The sequence below is a fragment of the Macaca mulatta genome, chromosome 16 (genome assembly GCF_049350105.2).
Source record: "Macaca mulatta isolate MMU2019108-1 chromosome 16, T2T-MMU8v2.0, whole genome shotgun sequence".
Taxonomy (NCBI): Eukaryota; Metazoa; Chordata; class Mammalia; order Primates; family Cercopithecidae; genus Macaca; species Macaca mulatta.
Window position 1 is genome coordinate 44,080,515 of NC_133421.1, and position 26,977 is coordinate 44,107,491.

Consider the following 26,977-nt stretch of genomic DNA (forward strand, 5'->3'; position numbering starts at 1 on the left):
AGAGATGGTCCTGGGGCCAGCAAGGGTAGAGCCTTAGGAGCAAACTGGTTTGCATGACTTCTTCTAGCAATGAGGAAAGTTACATCTCAGTTCAGGATAAGCTATGTTACACTGCAGTAACAACCCCCAAATCATCTCGTTGTTATTAAATTTCCATCACCATTCAGCAGGAGGTTCTGCTCAGGGTTGTAACTGGTCCCCAGACTGATGGAGTGGCTAACATCTTGCAATTGCCACTCTACCAGAAGGAGAAGATTGCTCTGGAGGGTCTTCCTTTGGCAACTAAGTGCTTGGCCTGCAAGTGACACATGCCAATTCTGCTCACAAAGTGAGGAGTCAGAAGTAACACACTCAAGGGGACCAGGCAGAGCAATCCTACCATGTAGATGGGGACAGGTGGGGACAGCTGGAAATAGCTGTATAGCAGTACTAATGATGGCCACAAGGAGGAAAGAAGCAGCAGCTATGGCCCGACACAAGGGGAGTGCTATGCTCTGCAGCCAGAGCTGCTGGGGTGGATCTGCCTGCTGTGGCAAGCACACCTGGTCCCGAGAAAACTTCCCTCCCAGGGTAATGTTCCAGGGAAGACATGGACTATGGAGTCCTAGAGATCTGAATTTGGAAGCTGGTTTTGCAACAATTCTGTGTAACCATGGATGGTTATATCCTCTTTTGAGTCTCAGTTTCCTCATCTGTAAAACAGGGTAAGTCCCCTACCAAAAAAGATGTCAAGGAGATAGCACCTATATTGTGCTAGACACCATGCCTGGCACATGCTGGATGCTTTAGAAATCATGGCTATTCTTCTCCAAGGATTAAGACACCTATCCTCCACCCTGGCCCCAGCCTCTGAGCCCGGCCTTGCCCACCTCTCAGTCTATCCCACCCTGTCGGCCTCCTACTGTCATCAGGTGTCTGCAGTCCTGTCATGCCTTGCAGTGATGCTGGCACATCCCTTACCCATGGAAGGAGAGAGGGAAATGATGGCTACCTGGCAAAGGAGTGAGCCAAGGAAAACTTCAGTGGTTTATACGCATGCTCATTAATGAGGAAAACAATTATCCCCCCAAACCTAGGGACTTGATGAAGAAGAGATGTTCCAAAGTAGCACAGGTACCCTCATCCTGAGAATCTGCCTCTCCCCCAAGCTATGGCTGCCTCTGGGCCCAGAATGATAGGTGGGCATCCTCAGCTCAGGTGGGTGGAGAAGAAGGGGTGGGGGTCTGCCTTCCTCAAGCCCATACTTCCTCAGCCTCCTTATCTTCTCTCTTTATTCTTTCTCCCAAGCACATGTTTACACCCCCATATCTCCAACTGCCACCCATAAGTGTGCAGCTCCCAAATTGCTCTCTGGCCCAAACTTCTCTCTCAAGCTCCCAGCTCATATTCTCCTTGCCTCTTGGGTATTTCCATGTCCAAGTCCACAGACACACCAAGTTCAGCCTGTGCAAACCTAACTCATTTTCTCTCCCAGTCCACCCCAACCTGGTCTTCCTCCCACATTCCCCGTGTAATTGCATGAACATTTAAAGACATCCTTTTGTTCAACACAACTTTAACATCCTTTCTCTAGCAGACCCTGTGCCAGGAGCTGGGGATACAAAAATGAAGGACATGGTCTCAGTCCTTGGCAAGTTCTCAGTCTAAAGGGAAAGACAGACATGGACCAAGCACTGTGAAGCAATTGCAGGGACATACGGGGGCAAAAGAGGAAGTAATCGACTTGGTAGTTGAGGCTGGAAGTGGTTAGAAAAACCTCCCAGAGAAGCCAACTTGAAAGGTAAGCATCCTGGGAACAGGTGGCAGGTGGCATTCCAGGCAAAGGGAACAGCAAGTGCAGAGCCGCTCAACATCACCGCACATTCAGAGAGCACAGCCATCTGTGGCTAAAACATCAGGTGCAGAATTGGAGGAAAGGAGTGAGTAGGGGTAACTAAGTGCAAAAGTAAGCAGGGGAAAAGTATTTCAGTGTCACTTCACTATGCCCTGAGAATAGATTCCCTCTACTAATGGGGGCACATTGACAGGACAAGTGTGTGTGTCTCACCAAGGAGTAAGGGATCTCTAGGATCCCTGGGGACTCCCTTCACCAAGTCCAGGTTCAACAAAACCTGCAAAAATGGGAGGTCCTTTCCTTTTACCTTGCATCTTCTGTTTTCTTTTGGCTTATGCCTCCCCTTAACTTGTGCTGGCCATGACCTCTTAAGGCCCTGACTCTTCCTCATTTTTCTGTACTCTTCCATAAACTCTAGTCATTCTGGACCCTTGGGTTGCCTGGTCTTGAGTTAAGTCTACCCCAGGTCCAGCCAGCTGAAACCCAGGGAGGCCCATGGCTGCCCTTTCACTATGGAATTTGCACAGATGAGATGGATAAGGGAAACAGAGGGGTTTGAGTAGTTCAGCCACTTCCAAGTCTAGTGCTGCAGCAGGTCTACAGGGCCTTAGAGGAAGCACTTGGACTTTATTCTGAGGGCAATAGGAATCCATGGATGGATTCTAAAGAGGAAAGTGATAAAGCTAGATTTTTGAATTAAACTGATGATGGGAAGATGCTCTAAGTGCTTGGCAGTGTGGGCCAGAACATTCATGGAGGAGGTAGCCCTAGCCCTTCTGCCCATAAATCAGAGGCTCTGGGGCACAAAGTGCACTAATGGGAGCTAGTCACTAAAGAAATTTTATTTCCCAGACTCATGGGAGGCAGAGCTCACTCATTCCCACTTCTTCATGTAGACAAGGAGGAAGAGTCTTGCTCAAAGTCATTGTATGAGAGTCCAAGCTGAACTTGAGCCCAATCTCTAATCCAGTGCTGCACAGCTTCTGCGGCTGAAAGCCTCCCCACCTCACAGAAGGGAAGAAGCCATTTCTAACTTCCTACAAACAATTGGGAGCCCCCACCACAGCTCCTTTATGAATGCAGCCTAAACCTGTCACCCCACTTCCTCCACATCCTATTTTTCTGGACTAACGTGCAAGGACAGAGACAGCCAAATCAGCAAGCCTCCCACTGTGAAAACTAGGTGGTAGGGAGGTAGAAATCCATGATAGGAGGCCCTAACACCCTTTCTGGTCCCTGAAAAAAAAGAAGCATTCTGAAGCCCACAATTCAAACATGCAGACAAGCACGCACATACAATACACACATAGAAGTTGCAAATTCAGCCAAAACCTTTCAGAAATACCTCCAGGCTGCACTGTCTGTCCATGTTTTAGCCAGTTCTCCCTGGAGAACTCTGGGTGGGGATCCTGAGCAGAGACCACCACACAGATCAGTTGTCCCTTAGTCCTGCTCAAAGACTTTCTTTTCCTCTCTGGGCTTTTTGCCTCTTAAATCTCCTCTCTGGCATGTACCCTGTCTCTTGGCCGCTTTCTGTCTCTATTTCTCTCTGTATCTTCCTGGATCTTAATGAGTCTTTCGTCTACATCTTCCTAGGTCTCTCTGGGTCTCTGCCTTGGTCTGCGTGTGTCTATGTCTCTGTCACGCTGTCTTTTTCTATTTTTTTCTCTGTTTATATGACTCTTTTTCTGTGGCACCATTACAGACTAGCAGAGTAGAAAGAGCCTTTGGACTTTATCAGGCCCAAACCGGTACCTGTGAAAATGAGGACATTGGAGCCCAACAGTAGGAAGGGACTTACCCATGAGCATGCATCCAGTTTTGTACTATTATGACTAAAGCCTCTCTTGTTTTATCAAAACTAGAGTTTTCCATGCCAGTTTGTACTTGTGCCAAGTAGAAAGGGGAGGAACAGAATAAGGAAGGCAATGGAGATTCTATAGCAGCTAGGTGCAGTAGCAAGAACCTTGAACCAGTAGATAAGAACTCAGTTCTAGTAAGAGTAAGTGAACATGCTGCTTAACCTCAAGCATGGCACTTACCATCTCTGAGCCTCAGTTTCCTCTCCTGTGAAATGGAGATAACTAGAGCAATCCTGCCTGTTTCAAAGGTCTCTGATTAATTTCTTATTAGAGAAAGGATGTGGAAGTATTTTGGAATACATTGTAAAGCATCAAGCAGGAATGGAGGGCAGGACAAGGACAATGACTGATGACTGATAATGATAATGATAGTGATGGTAGTGATAGCAATGATAGTGGTGATGATGGCGATGGTGGTGGTAATGAGAATGATGATGCTGATGATGAGAGTTGTGATGATGGTGGTGACAGTTATGATGATGTTGATGTTAAGGCTGATGATGGTGGTGATGATGGTGATGGTAGTGACAACAGTTGTGATGATGGTGGTGATGTTGGTGATGACAGTAACAAGGGTGATGAGAGTTATTATGAGAGGGTAATCATAACATTAGTGATGATGGCAATGATAATGGTGATGTTGGTAATGAGAGTTACGATGATGGTGACAATGATGATGTTTGTGATGATGGGGGTGAGAACTGTGATGATGGTGGTGATGATGGTGATGAGAGTTATGATGATGGTAATGTTGGTGATGACGGTGGTGATAATGGTGATGTTTGTGATGGTGGTGGTGATGCTGGTAATAATGGTGACAATGGTGATGGTGGTGATGAGAGTTGAGACAAGGAAGACAATAGTGATGATAGTGATCGTGTTCACAAAAAGAAAATGTAATGCCCTGGATCCAGCCTTCTGAGAATGACATATAAAACAGTGAGCATACTTTGGAGACATCAGCACTCCTTCCACCTCATACCGAAGAACTTCTCCCCATCCCATACCAACCTAGGCCTCCAATAACACCTTCTCCTCCAAGTTACCCCAATTCCCTGATCCAAGCTCCAGACCCCTCAGTCTTCCCATCTCCTCAGCCCCTTCCTTGCAGGTGTCACTCTATGCTGAGCCCATGTGTGTCACCTCCCTCTCTGCAGCCTCAGCTGCTCTCCCCTGGCCACCTCCCCAGCCTGTTCTTTCCCTGGACTCACTCCTACACCCAAGAAAGGAGAGCACACACAGTCACCATAGCTATTTATACCTGGAACACTTTATGTTTCCCTGCCTCAGCCTCCTTCCATTCGGCACCGCCCTGCAACCAGCTTTCTAATACAGGACAGCCAGAGCTCTTGCTGCTGCCCACACCCAGTTCTTCGTTGACTTCTGCAGCAAGGCCACCATGGGATGTAAGAGGGTTGCTCATAAGGTGGAGGCAAACCCAATTCTCAGCCTCAGTTTCCCCAACATGGGAGTGATCCCTTAGGCTGTGGAGACTATGAGAACAGTTTCCTACCATGCATAGATGCAGGGTCAGTGGCTTCCAACCTCTGATGACACCCTTCCAGTCCACAGCAGGCTGGAGACAGAGGAGTGCAGCTGTAGGATGGGCAGTGTTCTCTGTGTCATGGGGCAACTAGTGCTTCTTCCCATAGCCCTCTCTTTAGCACAGAGAAAGGATCAGGACCAGTCAGGGGATTAGAAGGGATTAAGGGCAGGAGAGAAACAGAGCTGTCAGACAGAACTGAAGGCTGAAGTTCGGAGCTCCAGTGTCCTCATCCTAGTAATGCCTCCCATCTGTTGTGCCTCCGTCTTCCTTTTGCAGAAGGCATAGCCTCTGACAGATGCAGAAGCCTACTGAGTGGCCTCAGTGCACAGGGGGACAGGGGCTGGCAGCCTCCTACTGTCCTGGCCTCCCCTGCACTGCCTCTCCCCGCCATGGCTGCATCTTTGATAAGGACTGCTTGGGAATCAATCACTCTCAGCGGAGCCAGGCCCCAGCTCCTGACATTCCAATTAAATGTTTCACTCTGACCTTTGTTGCATCATCTCAGCTTGGAATAACGTCATCTATCTTCTGTAGATGGACAGAGCCTATGGGCCAGGCAGCAGAAACTAGCAGCCACCAGTCCCCAGAGCCGCCTCATCACCACAGGGACACATTTCAATCAAAGGGATCTGCAGCAGTAACACTCTCAGGTAGAAAAGCCATCATCCTTCCCAGGGACAAGCATTCATCTCTGCTGGAGGAAAGAAACAGCCTGAGTCCCCGCCAAGGGAAGCCCCGTGTTTATCCTGCTGCCCTTCCCATTAGTCGGCTGTCAGCATTCAGCTGGGAACTCTGGAGTCCCAGGTGGTGATCAGTGGGAAAAGGAAGACCAAGGACAGGGCTGATGGAACCTGGTTAGAGCTGGGAGACAGCCCCCCGCAGGGAGTGCCCTTGCCTGATGGGGGACATCCAACCCTTCCCGGAGGCAGCCCACATACTGAGAGGGGAGAAGATGCCTCAACAGTGGAGCTTCTTCCAGACTGATGGAAAGAAGGACCCTCCCTTCTGATGAGGAAACAGTCCTTCCTGGGGAGAGCCTAGTCTGAGAGACACAGAGAAGACATGGCCCCTCCCTGGCTGCAGAGACACAGCACTTACCTTGTGATACTCCATTTGAAGGGGAACCTTGGCCTCTGCTGCATCGTGGGTATCCCCCCTGCACTCCCCCTGATAGAGGGCCTGGGGAAGGTGAGCCCCTCAATGCAGGACTTCCTAGAGGAACATTTGTAATCTTTGACATCAAACAGGCCTGACCTGGGTTCAAATTCTAACTCTGTGTTTTCCTTCCTGTGTGTCCTTGAACCAGTGACTCAACCTCTCTGAGCCACCTCTCTTTACCAAGAGAGTGGGAACCACCTTGAGAAGGAAGTGAGGTCATGTATATGAAACACAGAACGTCTGACACACTGAGACCCTCAGTGGAAAACAGTGTACTCTGGGTGAGTCCAACTCAAAGGACAGGGAAAGGGAGCAACCCAGGTCGCACACGGTAAGAACTAAGTCAGCAACAGGGACCAGGAGTGAGGCCCCCAATCTGCCACACCCCTCTTGGGACTACCAGAAGGTGGCACAGAGGCCAGATGCCCAGGAAGCATACTGAAGACAACATGGGGAACTAGATTATAGGGGCAGGGACCAGGACTCATCCCCAAGACAACTCCAGGTTTAAAAATTAGAATCTATTATCCCAGAAGCAACAGAAGAGGTTCCTTGAACGCCCCCACCTCCAAAGAACTGCTTCTGAGCTGGCACTGTTTCCTATGGGGTTATTTTTAGTTTGTTTTCCCAGTAATGATTCTTTTGGGTGGATTTCAGGGTTGTAGCTGGGTGCTCTCTGGGAGACGGGCGCGGTATCCATACAAAAAAAAAAGGGTTGTTATTCATAGTAATTCAACTGGATTTGTAAAGTTATTATTAAGCATTTGTCACCACAAAAGTCACTTTGATTTGGCTTTCCTTGGAGCTGTTCTTTCTGCCCAATTTTGCTTCCTTGTCTTACAAGGGAGGCCTAGAGTATTTAAGAGGCCTACCCAGAACACACAGAAAGAAACAGAGATGACTCTTCTCAGGAAGAGAAAACAAACCCTTTGAGACTTACATCTCAGAGGAAGAACATGATGTGGATATCAATGATAGCAAACATGCACAGAGCACTTACCATGAGCCAGCCACTGCTCCAAAGTGCTTTACAACACTACAAGGTATGTGCTATTAATACCTCCATTTTACAGATGAGGAATAGGCACAGACAGGTTAAGTAAGTTGTCCAATGTCACACAGTAGACAGCCGAGTTGGTATTTGAACTGAGGCAGCCTGGCTCTGAGACTTGGGTTCAGAACCACCCAATGACAGCTCCTGGTGACCATCTGAGAGTATCTGAGAGACAGATGGTGAGATGGAAACGAGGACAGGGCCCCCGTGAGACCAGGGTTAATTTTTGTGTTCTGTTCTGCAAGCCTAGAACGTTACTTCACTTGGCCTGGGGAGGGAAGGGGGATTTCCAAGTGAGGAAAGCACTCTGCAGGTACCCCCAAAATCCCCTTGAGGATCCCCTGCTGATGGACGTTGATGCGGACACAAGAAGTCCCAGGAAGGTCAACCTCAGACAGCATTTATAATCAGATGTGCTGTGAGCTGGTGAATTGAACACAGGCTTTAAAAACAAACAGACTTGAGATCAAATCCCAGCTCTGCCAGTTTCTAGCTACATAACCTTGAACAAGTGACTTTCCCTCTGGGAGCCTCAGCTTCCTCCTCTCTAAATGTAGATAATATTTACATACCACTCAAGATGCTAGAGAAGCTTCAAAGAGGCTTTGGATAGAAAGTACCTGAGACAGTGCAGGGCCGTGGTGTCTGAACTACTGCCTGTTTTGCCATATGTTTGTTTGTTCAGTAAATGTCTAGGAACGTTTACTCCATGTGTGCAGCTGTGTTCAATGTTATGGAAGATTTAAAGATGAACAAAATGTAATCTGTGTCCCTCTATTAATCAATTATTGCATTGCTATAAAGAAGTACCTGAGGCCGGGTAATTTATAAAGAAAAGAGGTTTAATTGGCTTCTGGCTCTGCAGGCTACACAGGAAGCATGGCACTGGCATCTGTTTCTGGTGAGGGCCTCAGAAAGCTTCCAATCATGGAAGAAGGCAAAAGGGAGGGGCAGACATCACATGGTGAGAGCAGGAGCCAGAGAGAGAGAGAAGCGGGAGGTGCCACACTCTTAAAACAATCAGATCTCATGTAACTCAGATCTGGCAAGAACTCACTCATGATCTCAAAGACAGCAACAAGCTATTCATGAGGAATCCGCCCCCTGTGACCCCTCCCACCAGGCCCCACCTCCAACACTGGGGATTACATTTCAACATAAGATATGAGGGGACAAACATCCAAACCACATTAGTCCCTATAGATTTTGTAAGTGAATGAGAGGAAGCCTAAACGAAGATCAGATGGACTTTAACTATGAGGCCGACAGTGATTGATTCCACCTGGGGTGGATGAAATAGACTTTACAGAAGGGCCCCAAGAAGAGATGGGGAAGGAGGAACAGGCATTCCAGTAGAGCAAAAGGGCACTGCAGCAGAGAAAGGCATGACTGATTGGGGAAGAATGGCTAAAACTGGGGAGGGTGGGCTGGAAGGTATGTGTCAAACCCTAAATGCAAATCTGGGGAATTTGGGATTAATCCTGTGCGCAGTGTGGAGCCATAGATGGGTTTTTAGCAAGAGGAAGACGTAAGGGAGCTGAGAATTAGATCTGGGAGGTGGGGTGGAAACTTGAAGCAGGATTCCCATCCTAAAGGATCTGGAAAGAGAACCTGGGTTTTGATCTCCACTCTGAAACGAACTCCTGTGTGAAATCAGGCAAGATACCCACTGCTGTGGCCCTCTCATTCCCCCTGTAACGCTAACAGGATACCAGGATGGCCTCTAATGGCCCATCTGGCCGTATAAGTCTATGATGTGAGGGCTTCCCCTCTTCAGAGCAGACCTGGCTTCCTCTGCAGTCCTCAGCATGCCTGGCTTCTCTCACCCTCCCAGCAGGCCCAATTGGCCCTTCTGCCCAGTTCAGGAATCCTGGGCACTGCCAACCCCAGGAGCCAGGCAGAGCTGGCTCAACAACTCTGGGAGGTCACGGGCAGTTGATCAGGAGGCCATGGAGAGAAGTTGGGCCCCCGGCTCTTCCTCTCCTACTTGTACCTGGCAGCCAAGTTGGCCAACAAACAAGAAGTTGAGGAGTTTGTAACCATATCAGTTTGCTGCCGTTTAGCTGCTGGGCTGGGGCAAAGAAAGTGTGCTTGCTCTCTTCGTCTCTGTATTTCTGTCTCTGGTTCCTGCTGTCTTTCTCTGGCTCGCCTCAGGCAAGTGCTTTGCCCTGGAATTAAATGAAGCTGTATGGGGGTGGGGAGGAAAAGAGGGGGAGGGGAGAGCAGAGCCCAGCCTACATGGCTCAAGTCCAAATCCTCCCTTGGCTGGGTGCCTGGGGTGGTCCTAGCTTACTGTCCACGTGGGCCAGAGGGAGGAAGAGAAAGGGGACAGCTAGAGTCAGGGCTGGCCATGGGGTGGGGGTTGGAGGAACTGTGCTGCCTGAAGAGGAACTAAAGGTAGAGATTCTAGGGAAATGGGAGTAAAAAGATCTGTAAGCAGCCCGTACAGAAGGTTACCCATTTTGCAGAGAGTTGAATTGAGTTGCGCAACTAATGTTGGCCATGAATGTGGGGTCGGGGTCAGGGACTGTGCACAAATGTGTGGTGTTGGGGTTAGGGACTATGCATAAACACACTGATAAAATGCTTCGTAAGCATCCCAGTGTCTTTGGCCCCAAACGTGTGAAGTTGTATGACTGAATATAGTAACCACGAGCGTGCACGTCACCACAGACAGGTATCTTTGGGCACAGAGGCAATGGGCCTGCTTCCTCTCCAGCCCCTTTCCTAGCTTTGCCCCAGCTCTCAAATGCCCCAGCCATGCAGAAACACTCACTCTCTCCTGATCACACTGTGTCCTCCCTGGATGCAGGCTTTAAAATGTTGTTTTCTGTTCTTGCAGCAGCCTCCTTCCCTCCCTTTCTTCTCCCCACTTCCCCAAACCAGCTTGTCCTTCCCTCAGTGCAGCTCAAAGTCACCTCCTTCAAGAAGCTTTCCCATATCCTGCAGCACCCATGTCCTAGGCTGAAGTAGATGCCCCTCATTCCAGCCCCAGGGCTCCTGTGCTTCCCTCCAGGGCACCCACTGCCACTGGGCATCATAATCCTATGTGTCTGCCCACTTCCCTCTCCCACACAGTGGCAAACTCCTTGAGGGCAGAGTCCATCTCGTTCATCTAGCATAGCTCCAAACACACAGTAGGTGATTAATAATTCACTTAGTCAGTAGCCATTAACTGAATACTCAACAGACATCAGGCAAGGGGCATATGACAAGGGTCAGCGCAGATAGTGCCTGCCTTCCTGGGTCTCCCCTTTATGGGAGGTGACAAGCAAATCAACACAATCTGAAAGCTGCTTAGTTGTGGGAGACACAGGGCCTTACAGGTGAACTGAATAGGGATGGGAGGGTGGGCAGTGTCAGGGAAGGTTTCAGAGAAGAATAAATGTCCAAGGTGAGGCTGAATGACTGGATGAGTACATAAATGCAACTGATAGAATTGGAGTCCAAGGTCTGGTTCAGTCCAGCATCCACACAGCATCAGGGACAAATCCCTGCACTGCATCAGGGACAAATCCCTGAAATAATTACCCAAGGAGCCTCATTCTCTCCAGGAAAGAAAAGATGGGTTTCCAAGTCCAAGACAGGGCTGAGCCAGGCAGTGAAAGTTTGGGAATGGGCACACTGTGGGGCAGGGAGCCAGGCATATCCTTACATGGGGTTATATTCCTGTCTGTGCCAGTAACTGGATGTGTGGACTTGGGCCTGTCACTAGCTCTCTCTGGGCCTTGGGTTTCTTAATTACAAAAATAGCAAGGGGGTGGATTCTGAGCAATAATCTTAATGAGAACATGACCCCATCGCAGGGGGGATTTACTGTGTAGTGATGACTAGGCACTCAAGGTGCGGAGAGAAACTAAACAGAAGGAAATGTGGTCAGAACTTGAACTCTGCCTGATTCCAAAATCTCTGTTTGTTCCTTTTTTCCATGAGGACATATAACCATTTTGCAATGTGTCTGCGAACTTCATAAAGAAGACCCCTGAGCTGAAATGTGAAGATAGGCAGGATTTTAATCGGTGGAGAAGAGCACAAAGGAAGCTGGGTAGAGCAGGAACAAAGGTGGGGAGGGAAGAATGAGGCTGGCATGAAGAGGAGCATTCCTCATGATGGTGGTGGCAGGGAGTTCGGCTTGGCCTGGCTGGAGCAGAGGAGTCACGTTGGGGAATGGTAGGAGATGCAGATGCCTCTGTCCTGCAGGATTTGGTAGGGGTGGGAAGTGGTGGGAAGAATCAGGGCTCTGAGGTCCCAGCCCAAACCCTACCACTCAGGGTGAGGCTGACATGGCAGGTGGAGGAACTCCAGCCTCAGCAAGTAAAAGGGCATAGTAAGAGTTGGGACTGCCAAGAGAAGCATCAGGGGCGTGGGCTGTGGGCTCCCAGGCTCTGGAAGATCACGGAAGTGAGGTGCCAGGCAGGGTCCTTATGGGAACACAGACCCAAGACCCATTTACTGGGACTGGGTAAAATCAAAGACCCAGTTACTGAAGTCAGTGAATATGGATAAATAATCTAGTCAGTTTATTTTGTTGAGCACATATACCAGGCACCATTCTGGGCACTGGGGATACATTGGTGAATGGTTCATATAGAATCTTGGCCTTTGGGGAGCTTACATTCTGTCGGAAGAGACAGATACACAGGCATATTATAAAGTAAAATACCAACTGCTATGAATCCAATTAAAGTGGCATAAAAAAATAAAGCAATGGAGGTAGAACAATAGTTGCATTATTTTGTATCAACTCATCTTATACCTCAGAAGGTATCTCCAAGGAGGTAGCAGTTGGACAAAAACCTGAATTAAGTAAAGGAGCAAGGGGTTAGGGGAAAAGCATTCCAGGTGGAGGGAAAAACAGGTAAAAGGCCCTGAGGCAGGAATGTGCTTGATACATGACTGCAGGGTGGCCTTTGTGGCTCCAGTGTAAGAAAATAGAAGGGGGAAATGGTGAAGAAATGAGTTTGGAAAAGCAGCTAGGGGTCAAATCACATAGGCCTGTAAACCTTATTGAGCAGTTTGGTTTCGATAATAACAATGGTTAACCTACACAGAGCATGCAGTGGTGCTCAGTACAGTCAGGTAATCAGTATACATTTACTAGTATTTTTAAAGTGCCTGCTTGGGGTAGTTGGTATGATTATCTCCATTCAACAGATGAAGAAACTGAGACTCAGAGAGGTGTGGTGGTTTAAAAGAAGAAGGCTGTAGAATGAGTGATGGGGCCAGAATGTTAGGGTGTCCCTATGTTCCATTTTGCCCTAAATGGTCCACTTAAGACTGCTGCTCCAAAGTAATTTTAGCCCATTTATGCCCAGTGTTCCATTATTGGAATGCTAAGCATGTGGGAATTATTTATATCCTACTGCTCCAGGTCATTGCCAAAATCCAATTGCAAAACTTCAAAAAATTGCAACCTCAGGCATAAATGGGTTAACAGAACCCCTTTTTACTCTCAAATATATCTTCTACCTCCAAAATTCATATGCTGAAGTTCCAACCCCAAGTAACTCAGAATGCAACCATCTTTGGAGGTAAGGTCTTTAAAAGAGGTGAGTAAGTTAAAATGAAACCATTTTCATGGGGCCTGAATCCAATATGACTAGTGTCCTTATAACAAGAGGAAGATAAACCATGATTCATGAACACAGAAAAATGACCATATGTGAAAACACAGCAAGAAGGTGTCCATCTTCTAGCCAAGGAAAGAGTCCTAAGGGGAAACCAACCCTGCCAGCACTATGATCTTGGACTCCAGCCTCCAGAATGGTGAGAAAAAAAAACTTCTGTCATTTAAGCCACTCAGTCTGTGGTATTTTGTTACAGCAGCATGAGCAAACTGATACAGTTGCCTTGCCTTCTAGGACTGGAACCCAGGTCTCTGCTTGGCAAAACCATGTGCTGGCCATCATGCCACGCTTCCCTTCACTGCTGACATTCTCCTGCCCTTCACTGCTGACATTCGCTATTGGTCCTGGAATCTGAGCTGGGAGCTCAGCCTACAGGGGAAGGCAAAGCAGCCCAGCTGCATGGTGAAGGCTGGACAATTGCTACAATAGCCATGTGTATGCATAACTGTGTACTAAATGGGGTGAAAGTCCAACAGCATATAGGTGTGAATCTGGGTACTGGGGAAGGGGAACAAGAGGGTGAGCTGCTCAGAACAGTACTGCAGAAAGCACACTACCTTCTCATCAGAGGTGCCTGTGCTCTCAGGGCCCCTGTGCTGGCCTCCTTCACACACTGCCCTCCCCGTGTTGAATGGCCTATTTATGCCTGGTACCCCACTGCCCATAAACATGTCCACCCAGAAATGATAGCTTTGTCATATATGAAATCCTGGGCCCTCGCACATCAGAGTGAAAATGGCTAAATGGGTTACGTACCTGAGCTTTGGAATCACATAGATGTGGTTTTGAGTTGTGATTCTGCTACTTTCTAGCTCTACGACCCTAGGCAAGAAACTTACCTTCACTGAGCCTCAGTTTTCTCATCGGAAAATGGTAATAATAACAGTATCTACTTAACAGGTTGTAGTGAGGACTCAGATAATGCATGCAAAATGCCTGGCACAGTGACTGGCACATAAAAAGCACATACTCATTAAGATTAGCCATTAATATTTCTAGGTTCTCTATATAGGTTGTGAAAGCTCTTGAACTTCTGCCATCTGGGCCTTATCTGTCTTGTTCAACCTATGCATTCCAGTACAGAAGCATTCCATAATGCTTCACACACAATTAGAGCTCAATAAAAATTTCACAGGATTTCATAAAATGACTGAATTAACAGGCCTCCATTTTTGCAGCTGTAAAATGAAAGGGCTAGCTTAGGAAATCTCGGAACCCCCTTGAGCTGAGACAGAGTAGGATTCCAGGGTGATCCCAGGAACGTGTCTTCATGATGCTCCACATTGGCTCGTCTGATTGTCTCCTGATGGTAGGCATTCTGAAAAACAGAGGCATGCTGAAGGACAGATGTCACCTGGCCCATCATGAGGGCAGGTCAGGCATGGGAGGAAGTGGGTGTCAGTTTATATATGGGTCCTTGATAAGCATCCATGCAGGGCACTGGGGCCTGAGACAGAACCCTGCTTGCTGCCTTGTTCCTTGGCAGGAGGACAGGGCTGTTCCAGGCATCACCTGGGAACTGGTGACTGAGATAACCTCCAACCATTGCCAATCCTCTGTCCAGAAAGACACAAATAGAATGGAAACAGCAGAGACACTACCACCTTAAGTTGATAAGGTGCTCATCTGGGATGGAAGAGTACACACATGCCAGGTCCTTTCTCCAGCCTGGGCTCCAGTTGGGGTGGCTCCTCTGACTTCCCCTTATCTAGGCTCCAGTGGCATCACTGGTTGGGAATCCATAACTAGGACTCATAGGTAAGGCTGAGGGCAGTCTGCTGGGGTAGTAGGAAAGGCAGAGGGAATGTATAGAACCCCTTTCCAGGTACATGACATGCAGGATTGGAATAGCTGAAACAACTGGCTGTCTACCTTGTGCCAACTGCCTTCTCTCTGGGCCATAGGATTTACACTGCTGAGAATGACAGGTCCATGGAGCACTAGAGGTTGGAGTCATATTTTATTCCTCAGGTGGGCTATCGGCTGCCCTTCACTTCCCTGAGGCAAGGAGGAGGAAAATCTGGCATTTGGAGAGTCAGATGATCATCAGGCCCATTGACTTGGCAGACGGCTTCGATCCAGGAAGGGTAGCTCCATATCAGAGGTACAGGAAGAACCTGGGGCTGAAATTGTATTCTCTGAAGATAGCAGGCTGCTCCCTCACCCTTTCCAACCACAGGCCTCAGTCTTCTCCATAAGATGGGCAAAGTGCATGATGCCAAATCACACCACAATTGCAGGCAATTAGAAGCTTAGTGTCTGCCTTCCCTTCTAGACAGTAAGTTCCATGAGGACAAGAGCTAGTTTTGTTTTGCTCACTGTTGTACCTACAATGCCTGTGATGTTGGAGATATGCACCGTACTATTGTGAAAGGGAGGGACAGAGACAGAGAGGAAGGGAGGGAGGAAGGAGGAGAAACAATCTCGAAGGAAGGTCTATTTTCCTATCACGTAAGAGCTATGGGTGGGGTGAGACCGGGGTGCAGAGAGAAGAATTCGATGTCTGAGTCCCTGCTCACCCTGACCAGAACACCGTGCTGTTTCCACAGACAGCTGGGAGAGGGGTGGCATTGCTGCCCCTCAGACCCCAGCGTCAGCTGGGAACATTTGAGGAGAAAGGAAATTTGATCCACAACACAGAGTGAGGTGTGTCTTGGGCTCGGTAAAGCACCTCATCTCTTCCCTCTGGCCATGCTCAGGCTCCATGTCCCTTCTGATAGGGTGCTGGGCATGGATGGAGGGCCCTCCCTACTTCCTTCCTCCTCTTCCTGAAGCCCTCCCCTACCTCAGGAGGTGGATCTTTCCCCTTTCTCCCCAACACAGAGCCTGATTGCTAGCTTGCTTCTCAGTGGGTTGGTGAATAAGCCCTTGGGCAACATTAATTGCCATCAGGCATTAGGGGCCTAATGAGAATCATCTTCTTTGACGACTCCAGCACCTTTTATCCCCAGGGCCTCCAAGAGCTGGCCAGCTCTCCCCAGGCTGCACCTTCCCCCAACTTCAGACAGATGTGGGGGTGGGGGAAGGGCCAGAGCAGCCCTCTATAGGCCCTGGTACCAAGCGAGGCAGCAACAGCCAGCAGCCAGGGAGGAGGAAGGCGTCCAGGAAAAATGCAAACACATTTTCCAAAAACAAAATGTCACTGTCCTGGATGAAAGGAAACTCTCAGGGTCAAGAGGGCTAGCATGGAGTCAGGCAGATGGAGGGTAGGGTTTGAGCACCCCAGCTGGCTTTGCTCTGATCTGGCCCCACAATCTCACTCCAGTTGAGTGCAGAGGTATAAAAGGGTGACCCTCAAGATCCATATCCTCCCCAGTAGGGATATGCCCATGGGGTTGAAGACCCTGTCCCTCCAGAGTAGGGTGGAATTGAAATGCACCCTCTGGGGATTGGGGCTGATACCCAATGAAGCTATAAAATCACTGCCATGGATCCGATGCCTGGTTGACAGATGAGGGGTGAAGGTTGACTTGTCGGGTCTGATCTAGGTTGCACTCTAATGGAAAGGGCCTGATAGCGGAACAAATATCACTCCAGCCACCCCTCCCCCTAGTCAGCAGGTGCCTGGGTGAGTATGCAAGAGGGGCAGTTCTCCACCCCCACGGCATGCCTCTTTAAAGGCTTGCTAAACAACCTGTAGGAAAGCACTGTCCCCTCCTCTTCTCCATCATCCTTCCCCAGAAGCGGAATAAATAGGTCTCCCACAGCTGCGCCCCGGACCCATCCCGCAGGAATCTGTGTCCCAGAGCCCCCGCAGCCCGAGAGGAGCTGGGCACAGCAGCAAGGCTGATTCCCAGCCTGTGCCCAGCGGACTCTGGGGATGGGTGTAGGGTGCCCCCTAACCGCGCCTCTGGCAGAGCGGCTGCAAAACACCTCCGGCGCCCGGTGGGGAGCGTGCATCCTTTGAAAAGGGACATCAGTGACTGCGCTGGCGTCTGCCCTGGAGAAACGCAGCTGCCGGAGCTGGCCAGCCCCATTCGGGTCCCAGCGCTAGCAGGCGTTGGGAAGGAAAAATCAAACATAAAATAGGGGCGAGCGGAATCGCGAGGTCGGCCCTTGGCCCGAGTCTCATTAAGGAGCCGCGCGCGCCCCCAGGCTGGGAATGCGGAATGGACACGTGGACAGAGGAGGGGGAGCTAGGAGTGGGGGGAGTCTCCGTGGCGCGCAAGCCGTGGGCCGCGCGCTTCGGGCCCACGTGACCACGGGGAATCTGGGAGGGGTGGGAGCGAGCGCGCCAAGCTCGGGGCCCGCTTCTGCCCGGGTGGGCGCTGAATCCCGGACGGAGGAGGAGGGCGGGCGAGCGCGAGTGTGTTTGTCCCTCTCGAGTCATTTACGGCGGAGCAGCCGGCGCGAGCGCCGAGGAGGCGGCGACAGCGGCGGTTGCTGCTTCGTGCAACTGTGGCTCCCCCCACCTCCTCTTCCTTTTTGCTCCTCGATTCTTTTTCTACCCCCACACACGTCCATGGGGAGCCGGCTCCCCTGCCGGCACCTCCTCTCCTCGCGGCCCCGTAGGCACCAGCTGCCGCTTCCCTGGCCGCAGGCTGCGCTGGTGCCGGCTGCCCTGGCCCCTGGCGCCGCGCCCGCCTCTCAACGCCCGCAGCCCGGACTGGCGCGGCGATCCGCTCGCCCAAACTGACTCGGAGAGAGCGGGAGCCGATGCCCGGCAGCACCGAGACGACGGGCGAGCGGGCGTCCGGGGGCAGGGCGAGGGCGGCGGGGAGAAGGAGGCGTCGGAGACTCTGAACCCCAGAAAAGTTCAAGGTTTGTGCAGGTTCCCCCAGGGAAGGCGAGGAGCGAGGCGGGGCAGCGCGCACCTCTGCTGAGACAGCGAGACCTGAGCGGAGAGCGGGGTGGCCCGAAGCTGCCGCGAGCTGCCGGAGCCCCTCTGCATCTTACAGCGTTTATGGTCATCAAGCCGGAGTCGACGCCCTGGGCGGGAAGGGCTCGGGGCAGGGCCATTAGCCGGCTTTCTCGCTCCTTCGCTTCTCCAAGCCCCATCTACATGGGGCAGCCGGTTCTGGCCGCGCCACCCTTGCCCCAACCGCCGAGCGGCTGCCTGGGCAGGAGGCGCTGACCTGGCCTGTGTGGAGCCCGGGCCCTGATCCAGACTGGAGAAAGCGCGCTGGAGCCGAGGAGCGAGGCTTGCAGAGGGGACAAACATCTGGCCGCCCGCCTCGGGCATCCGGTCTGGGCGTCGCCTAGGGTGGTGGCGACCCGCGTCGCCAGTCTCAGCACCGCACGGAAACTTTTCCTTCTCCAGATGGATTAAAGTTCCCTGGATTTTCTCTTTCTTTGAGAAAGACAGCATTCATTTGCACCTGACCTGGGATTTTTAAGCTGGGCTGCTGCAGGGGCTTAGAGGAAGACAGCGGCTCTATCCATGTGGGGTTACTACCGAAACCGAGGAAACTGGGGCTTGCGTTGGAAGTCTGCACCCTCGAGTGAGTTCGGATTCGAGCTGGGCCGTGGGGCCGGGAGATTCAGCACTGGGCTCTAGGTAGCCTCCGGGACGCCCGCGGCCACCGGGCTCGGGACTGCACGTGCGGCTCCCCCCGCGCCTCGCAGATCCTGCAGGGGGCACCAGCTGGGGGAGGTGGAGGCTCCTCCCGCCCGGAGCTGCGCCCCCACCGGCTCCGAGGGTGTAGCCGCCAGGGCCTGGGACGCCCCCTCCCTGCAAAGTGTCCCCAAATTGCACTCTCTGGCCCCGGAGCTGCATCTGAGACAGCCGGGCGCCACGGCCGCCCTGAGTTGGATGTGACCAAGCCCAGCCTGGGGCCAAGTCGTCGTCGACTGTTGCCCTCTCGGACCCCTCCCGCCCCCGCCTCGGCCATGGCCCCGGGGATGTCGGGCCGCGGCGGCGCCGCCCTGCTCTGCCTCTCAGCGCTGCTCGCCCACGGTAAGTGTCGCGGCGCGGACTCGGGGTGAGGATGCGGCAGGCGCCACCGGAGGGGGCACGGGGAAGACTGGGGAGAAGAGCACCCACACCGCCTGGACTCGCAGCCGCCACTCCGGGTTTGGCGTCTCGGGCTGCAGCTCGAGTTACCACCAGCCCCCGAGTCCTCGGCGAGCTCAGCTGAGGGGACCGAGCCCGGCACCAGGAAAGGGTGGGGGGAGGGCGTCGCTCCAGTCCTCTCCGGGTTATAAAGAAGGGTTCGAACCCGAGGGTCTGGGGGCGTGTCCGCCCACGGAAATCTAGAGGGATCCGAGAGATCCTCCCGATCGCGTCCCGGCCGCCCCCCGCCCCAGTCTCCCCCTGCGGCCAGCCAGCCTGGGGGCTGTTGGGATCCGCCGGTATCGCCTCTTTCCCCGCCCCGGGCGCGCAGGCCGGTGCGGGGCCGCGCCGCCCGGCGCCTCGCTTCCTGCCGCGGTCCTCGGGAAGGGAAGTGGACTGACTCCGGGCCGGGCAGCCGCCGCGGCTCGCACGCCCACGGTCCTGTGAGCTGCATCTAAATGGCCGGCTTAGGCGAGCCCGGAGGGCGGGGGTCTGGGCACCGGTACAGGCCGGGGCCGCGGGCAGCGCGCGAAGGGAGCGGGCTCCGCGCTCTCGCATTCTGCAATCTGTTGCGTCTGCTCCCCAGGCTCACCCCGGGCTCCGCGGTAAAGCGGGTGGGAGAAGGAGGGACAGGGGTTGGTGCGCTTTGGCGGTGGGATAGCGGGCATACGGGTGGCGGGCAGTGGGGCTTTGAACAGCCCCCAAGAGTGGGAACTCAGACCAGACGGAAGGAGGCTGCAGCGGGCCTTCCGCAAGCTGGAAACGCTCCAGGAGGCGAGGGGCGCAGACCGAGGAGGGAGGGAGACAGCTCCGAGGGGAGAATGGAGAAGCGGGGCCCTCTGCTCCCTCCTAACGTGAAACCAGCAGACCTGGGATACATTTTCTCAACCAGCAAGGCGTGGCGGGGTTGGGGGGCGAGGGTGTTTCGGTGCTCCACGCTGAGGGCTGAGCCTCAGGCAGGATGGAGGGCACTTAGATGGAGGGGGCAGTGGGCTGTCTGCATTGGTGGAGCGCCCTCGATGTGCCGGGCTCAGCTCTTGCCCAGATCTGCCCAGTCCCTAAGAGCCTGCCCAAGCTCGCCAGGAGTGTGCCCAAGATCTCTAACCAGCGGCCTCTTTCACCCTGACCAAAGCGCATTCTCAAGGTTGAAAGAATAAGAAAAGGAAAGGGCTCTCGGAATTGTAGGGTCCTGGGGCCAGGAGGGGGGAGGGGAGCAGGAGGACCTCCCTCTATGGGTGGCTTGGTTATTCCCGGCTGAGGTGACTCCAGGGGGGTTGTTGTGCGTTCAGTTCACCAGAGACGGCTAACCTCAGTTCTTTATGGGAGGAATGGGCAGAGCAGCGTGCCAGCAGAGGGACGAGGGTGAGATGAGGGTAAGTGGGAGCATAGCGGGGAACCGAAAATCTCTAGGCTCTGTGTGTAACGCTGAGAATGGGATTGGGGGAGAGGGAGGTGGGCTGCCTGTCTGCGCGCTGGAGCTGCGTGGACTGCACTTGTGACCTAGCACTGGCCGGCAGGGAGTTTCCCTGCCCAGTAGGAGGAAGCCCAGAAACCCAGGCCTGAGTCTAGGTGGCTTCTTCCCCTCTTCTTACATCTTGCTGTCAGAATTCCCTTCCCAAAGCCCAACCACGGCCTCACCTCAAACGCTGTTGATGGGCAGCTCAAACTCTGTCGTTAGGGCCCCTCTGCCCACCTTCCTGATCCCTGAGACTGGAATTAAAGATCCCTTTCCCTTCCTCACCTGCCAGAATCCTGCCTGTTCCTAAGACGCAGTTCCAGCTGGGCCTTAGCGTCCTGGCTGCCTTCCCTTGGTCTTGGCCTTGGCCTCCTTTTTTCCTTAGGCACCAGTGCCCTCTCTGTGCCCCAGTAGCCCTGGATTGGTGGAGGCAGAGCCATGGGCTTATTCCCTGTCTCTCCACACAGCCAGTGCCTAACACAGCGACAGCACACATAAGGACAGAGGGCTTGGCTGCCTGAGCAGAAAGAAGGTATTTGAGGAGGTAGGGTCAGAATCGCCCCACTGAGCAGACGTTTCCCCTCCTGACTATATGGCTCCATTTCCAAGCTCCTTCCCTGAGTCCTGAACTCTCTTCTCCATCCCATGTCTCAGTCTCCCCTGCCTCAGAGAAGGGTGCCAGCAGATACTTAAAACTTCGGAGATCCCCCAGATGGGTAAGGCCAGTATGATAAAAATCCCCCCACAATAAAACCCCCTCTCCTCTGGGCCGCCCTCCTCCTCCAGGGCTGCCTGACACCCACCTAGCCACCCTTCCCTCTGTTAAGAATAGGATACAGGGACTTAGTCTCCCTTTGAGCTGACTCTTGGTTGGGGTTCCTGGGCTTTTCTAAAATACTGGGGGATAGAAGGACAGTTGCAGTTTTCTGTGCCTGGCAGGCAACTGAGATCACAGGGTTCTGACCACACGGCCAGACTGAGAGCCAAGTAGCCTGGGTTTCACTCTGACTCTGGTGCCACCGGGCAGGGTGACCTTGGGCTGCCTCCCTCACATTCCCCATTTCCACAGGCAGTATGGTCTCTGGTCCATCTCTCCCCTTCCCAGTTTCTGCCAGGACTCCTGGACAGAGACCGTGTGTGAATGGAGCCCCACTACCTTTTCAGGGCCCAGTTCAGCCCATGAGATAGGCAGAGTGGTGTGTCTGGGCACCTCTACACTTCCCAGTCTCCAGGCTTCTTCCAGGGAACATCTGTGAAGACCACTTTCTTGTATCTAATCTTTGGGGAGACTCCCAGCCCCATCGTTAGTTCAAATAGGAGTTTGGAGGTCAGCGTGGTGGATAAATCTGTTAGAGAGTTGATTATGTCAGCTCCCTACTCAGGAACCATTGCTGGCTCCCCACGGCCTCTAGGATAAAGGGTACACTCATTGCCCTGGCCTCCAAAGCCCTTTATGATCATGTCCCAATCCACATCTTCACTTCCGTGATAATGGCCTCTCGCCATCCTCCATGTGCCCCGTGAGGTATTGCTTTTTCTCACTTTCCTGCCTTTCTGCTTTTGCACTCACCAGCCCCTCCATTTGGATTACTCTTCCTCCAGAAATTCTTACTTAACCTTCAAAGCTGAGTTCAAATGTCACCTCCTCCAGGGAGCCTCCCTAGATTACCCCCTAGCTTCTCACCAGCAGTCCCCATGACGCGATAGAAATAAATGAACTTTTTCCGTGACTTCTTTGGTACTTCATGCAACTTTTCTAGCACTTCTTCCTCATAAGCTGCTGTGTGAGGGGTATACATGGGCATGCTTACCTGTGCAATCCTCCTGATCCCCACGTTCTTGCATTTAGGGCAGGAGCCATGTCTTCCACGTGTTTGCATGGCTCTCCAGTGTTTGACACATAGCAGGTGCCCAGAAGAAATGGATGGGGCAGGAGAACAACTCTGCATTGAGGGACCCTGCCAGCATCAGTTGAAAAGGGAGCTCTAGGGTACAGGGTAGAAGAGGGGCAGTGGAGGAGACAGGCAGAGATACCACAAAGAGAGCAAAAGGATGGAGCAGGCCCATGCCATGCCCCTTGAGTGGGCACATACAAGATCCAAGTGTCTCAGGTGACATGCTATGACATGGTCTCACAGGATACAAATGTAGTGTCCAGGATCATTCTGAATACATTATCTCAAAACGTGTCCTCACCTCCATGATCCCCAGCCCAGCAACCTTGAGTTTCTCCTGTGGGTTGTGTCCACACACCCCACCCCATCCCCTATCGCCCAAGCCCTGAGCCCTTTTGGAGATGCAGGAGGAACACAGCAGGACAGGGTAAGCATCAGCCCTTGGGAGACCCCCTTACTGCCCGGCGTGAGGGATGATGCTTGTCTCCCCTCTCCCACACCCATCTTTCTTCTGGCCACACACAGCCATATTCACAATACAGCCTTGTTAATGTTTAAGACCAGTAGGTGGGGATGTGTTATAAACTTGGTGGCAGAAAATGAGCTTTATTGGAATCCATTCTGAGAATGGCTGGTGCTTCGCTGTGGGGGATGAGGCCACTGTGGAATACCAGAGCTGAACTTGGGTGTCTCCTAGGCCCTTGCCAGGGGCCTGTCTGGAACTGATAGACCCTGGACCTGAGATTGGTAGTGAGTGCTGGCGATGCTGCAGAAACTGAAACCCTGAGAGGCACCAACTCCCACCACTGGGGTCTGGACCAGCTACCTGGGGCAGGGGAGTATGCATTGGGGGCAGAGTCTCACCTTGTTGCCCTGCACATAATGATGTCCACAACACTGAAAGAAGAACCGCCAAATTCAGCCTCATGTGGATGAGGAAATGGACACACAGAGAAGGGACTGACCAAGGTCATTTTGCAAGTTTGTTCTGGGATCAGAACAAGCACCAGAGCCCAAATGGGGCTCCTGGCTTGGCTGTCTGCCCCAGACTTCTCAACAGATTCCACCACCTCTGCTATCCCCTCTCTCTGCAGCTTCTTCCAATGGTGGGCTTCTAGCCTCAAGCTGGCCTCTGGTTGCAAGCAGTCATGATAATCAATCACTAGTAGCATTCATTAATAAACCTTACCAAGTGCTATGAAAGAAATGTGAGGGGCTCCACACCTGATCCCCAGCTCTTTCAGTAGCTCAAAGTCCAACTGGGGTGAATGAGACAAAGGTCCAAAGTCTTGAAATTCAAAGCGGTTTGAAATCACACAGTCCTCAGGATATAGGATATCGGGGTTCAAATCCTGACTTTGTCATCAGTTTGCTGTGTAGCCACAGGAATTTCACCTACTTCTCTGGGTCTTGTTTTCCTGCTCTCCCAAATGAGAGGAGGCAGTGCCCTCCAAGCCCCCTTCCAACTCTTTCGTTCTGTGATGGAGAAGCCCCTTCTTAACTCCCTCATCTTTCTCTGCCCGAGCCCACACCTCTCTCCCCTGATTCCTGCAGCCGATGCTAACAAGTGGATACGATTCTTCCTCCCCATTTCCTCCCCAGGGTCTTCCTTACCTCTTCCTTGCCCGTGCTCAACACAGAATTTTAATAAGAGATTAATGAACCAGCTGTGTGTGTGTGTGTGTTTTTAGGAACATAAATTTCTTTAAAAATTTTCCTTCTCTGTCTTTTTAAATGAAAAGAAAAGTAGGCCTTATTATCACCAATTCAGCTGGCTCTGCCATACTCCAGCAGTCCCCAAGGATTGGACAGGGTATCACAGAGAGCCAACACTCATCTAGCTACTGCACGGGGTCTCTGGGGGACAAATGGAACCCCCAAAGAAAGGGGGGACTGAGACAAGTGAGGCCATTGTTGCAACAAGTGGGGACAAGGAAGCCATTAGAGTGGTCTCAGCACCCACAGTCCGAGTCCAGGCACCATTATCTCCTTTCTGCTGTCTCAGCTAGGATACCTCACCCTTACTTCTAAACCCCTTTCAGCTCTCTACCACCACCACTTCCCACCCACTCTCTGCCATACACACTTCCACCCAGGCCCTGCTGGCTATCAGACAACCCAGCAAGATGAAGTGGAAAATGGAAGCAGTTACCTAGATAATTCAATGCTTGTTGCATGAATGAATGAGTGCAAGGATGAATAATTCAATGCACAAAAAAAAGGAAGTAGAAAAGATAACTGAAGGAAATCTCTTTTTGCCTAAATTATCTAGGACATTACTTGCCCTCAAAAAGTTCTGCTTTTTATCAAACTTTAATCCTTCCTGCTGCATTCTCACCCACACTTTTTTGGCCTGTGAGAATGAGCGGCTGGTTATTCTCTTCTCTTACATGACTTTTTCTGTTCAGTTCAAACTAATGGCAGTGGGCAGGATGTATGCTTGCTGGCAGAGTTTCTCAGATTTTCTGTTTCCCTGGGCCTGTCTTTCATGACCACTGGAGTTAGAGAATGAGGTACCCAGTGTTACCAGGATGGATAGGATGTCTCTTAAAATGGCCCAGGTTCTCAGCAGTATCTCCATCCAAGAATTCCCAGAACTGAACATCAGACCCCATGGGGCCCTGGCCTTGAGAGAACAGGCAGCTAGGATACCCCACCCTTACTTCTAGACCCTCCCCAGGAACACAGCCCTGGAGCTGGCCAACCCTTAAATAGAATCAGTCACAGTCACACTGAGTGGCAAACTCTCTCTTATTCTGAAGAAGAAAAGTGGTGTGGGGGTGGGGGGTGGGGAAATGGTTCTTGCACTTGGGGAGCATCCAGTATAACAAGGGAGGCACATTCCCATCTTCAAACAGGCCCCAATAAGATGAGGGAGGCACAGCTCAAGACCTCAGTGGTAGCCTTTGTTCCTTGCATGGTGAGGGTCTGATAGTGAGTGACTGACCACTTTGCCCAGAGATTGAGGCCCTCACAACCTTTTCAGCCCTTCCTGGTCTCTCCTTCCCCACCTCAGCCCCCAGGGTTTTGGGGGAGCCTGGCTCTGGTCCAGAAGCCAGTGTATTTTTAGTGGCTTGGTACAGGTGATGCAACGACTTTGTCATGGTGGAAGAAGGGTGTTGGTGGGAGGTAGGAGCGCAGATGCACACTTACGTGCACACCCACTCAGTCATGGCCACACACTGCTAACCTTGAACATTCTAACACTTCTCCAGTTCAGATCTATGATGACTTTGTCACAGTGGCTGCTATCTGAACGCAGCACTGTGATCCCCTTTTTAGGCAAGGCAAAGCTGAGGCTCAACAGAGTCCTGACCACACTGGCTCTTGAAGTCAGGTTTTCTGACCCTAACATCAGAGGTCTTCTTGTCATACCTCTCTGTCTCCTGCCAACAGAATCAGCAGAGATGCAGGCAGCCTGCCATGCGGGCCCATATACCTGAGTGAGTCCTGCCTGGTGCTGTCAGGGCCCACTGACCCTCCAGTTTCCTCTGAGCCTTTATCTCCCCTTACCCTCCAGGCTTCTTTCAGTCCCTTGAATAAGTCATGCTCTTTTGCATGTCACGGTCTTTGTACATGCTGTTCCCTCTGACCAGAACACTCTTCCACTCCCTTGCCTACTCAGCTTTCAGGGCAGAGCATATCCACCACGTCTTCCTGAAACCCCATCCCTAATCTAAGAAGAACAAGGACCCACTGCAACTCATGACAGATTTGCTGTGGTTTTAAGTCTGCATTGCCCAGCTTCCTGCTGGCTGAAAGCTCAAATGGATCTGGACCGTGTGTGATCTCTTCCCTGCCTCTGTATTCCCAGAGTCTGTCTGGGAGGGGATGTCTGAAATAAAGTAGGCAGCCGATGAATTGTCAAATGAACCAGTGGACAAACCATTGTGCACATATATGCACATAGAGACATTGTCACTCAACAAGTATTCAGTTAGTGCTTACTATGTGCCAAGCACTGTTCTAGGCACTTGGTTGTAGTCAGTGCACACAACAAAAATTCCTGCACTCATAGTGGGTATGTTTGTCAGAGGAGGGATGCACAATATACATTCTTATGTATATTGGGGGTGGAGAAGGCAGACAGTAAATAATAAATACGTTGAATAAGTGAATTATATATGTTCAAAGGCAACAAGTGGTTTTCATTGTTGTTTTGTTGTTGTTGTTTTTCTGAGATGGAATCTTGTTCTGTCGCCCAGGCTGGAGTACAGTGGCGCCATCTCGGCTCACTACAGCCACTGCCTCCTGGGTTCAAGTGATTCTCCTGCCTCAGCCTCCTGAGTAGCTGAGACTGCAGGTGTGCACCACCACACCTGGCTAATTTTTGTATTTTTAGTAGAGACGGGGTTTCACCATGTTGGCCAGGCTGGTCTCGAACTCCTGACCTCGGGTGATCCACCCACCTTGGCCTCCCAAAGTGCTCGGATTACAGGCAAGCACAATTTTTTTTAAAAGACAGGGAAACGGGGTAAGGAGAACTGGGAATTCTGAGGTGGGTGTGTGTGTCAGGGGAGGGATGCGCAGCATTGATACCAATGATCATTTGA

At 51.8% G+C, this 26,977-nt stretch overlaps 2 protein-coding genes and 1 long non-coding RNA gene across 4 annotated transcripts in view; 1 reads left to right on the forward strand and 2 right to left on the reverse strand.

The window, feature by feature from the left end:
- LOC144335912 (uncharacterized) overlaps positions 1-10,504 on the reverse strand; it is a 71,467-nt gene extending 60,963 nt beyond the window's left edge. For both annotated transcript variants that reach the window (XR_013407161.1, XR_013407160.1), the window contains exon 1: positions 10,373-10,504. This is a non-coding gene — a long non-coding RNA (uncharacterized LOC144335912). The remainder of the gene's footprint in view (positions 1-10,372) is intronic.
- A 4,848-nt stretch (positions 10,505-15,352) lies between these two features.
- Positions 15,353-17,103, reverse strand: TMEM132E-DT (TMEM132E divergent transcript). The gene is given in 3 exon segments (XM_015119096.3): positions 15,353-15,443; positions 16,713-17,037; positions 17,040-17,103. Coding segments are annotated over 3 exon segments (480 nt in total).
- A 156-nt stretch (positions 17,104-17,259) lies between these two features.
- TMEM132E (transmembrane protein 132E) overlaps positions 17,260-26,977 on the forward strand; it is a 59,531-nt gene continuing 49,813 nt past the window's right edge. The window contains exon 1 of the mRNA XM_028835797.2: positions 17,260-18,977. Coding sequence (XP_028691630.2) covers positions 18,911-18,977 — 67 coding nt within the window. The 5' untranslated portion in view covers positions 17,260-18,910. The remainder of the gene's footprint in view (positions 18,978-26,977) is intronic.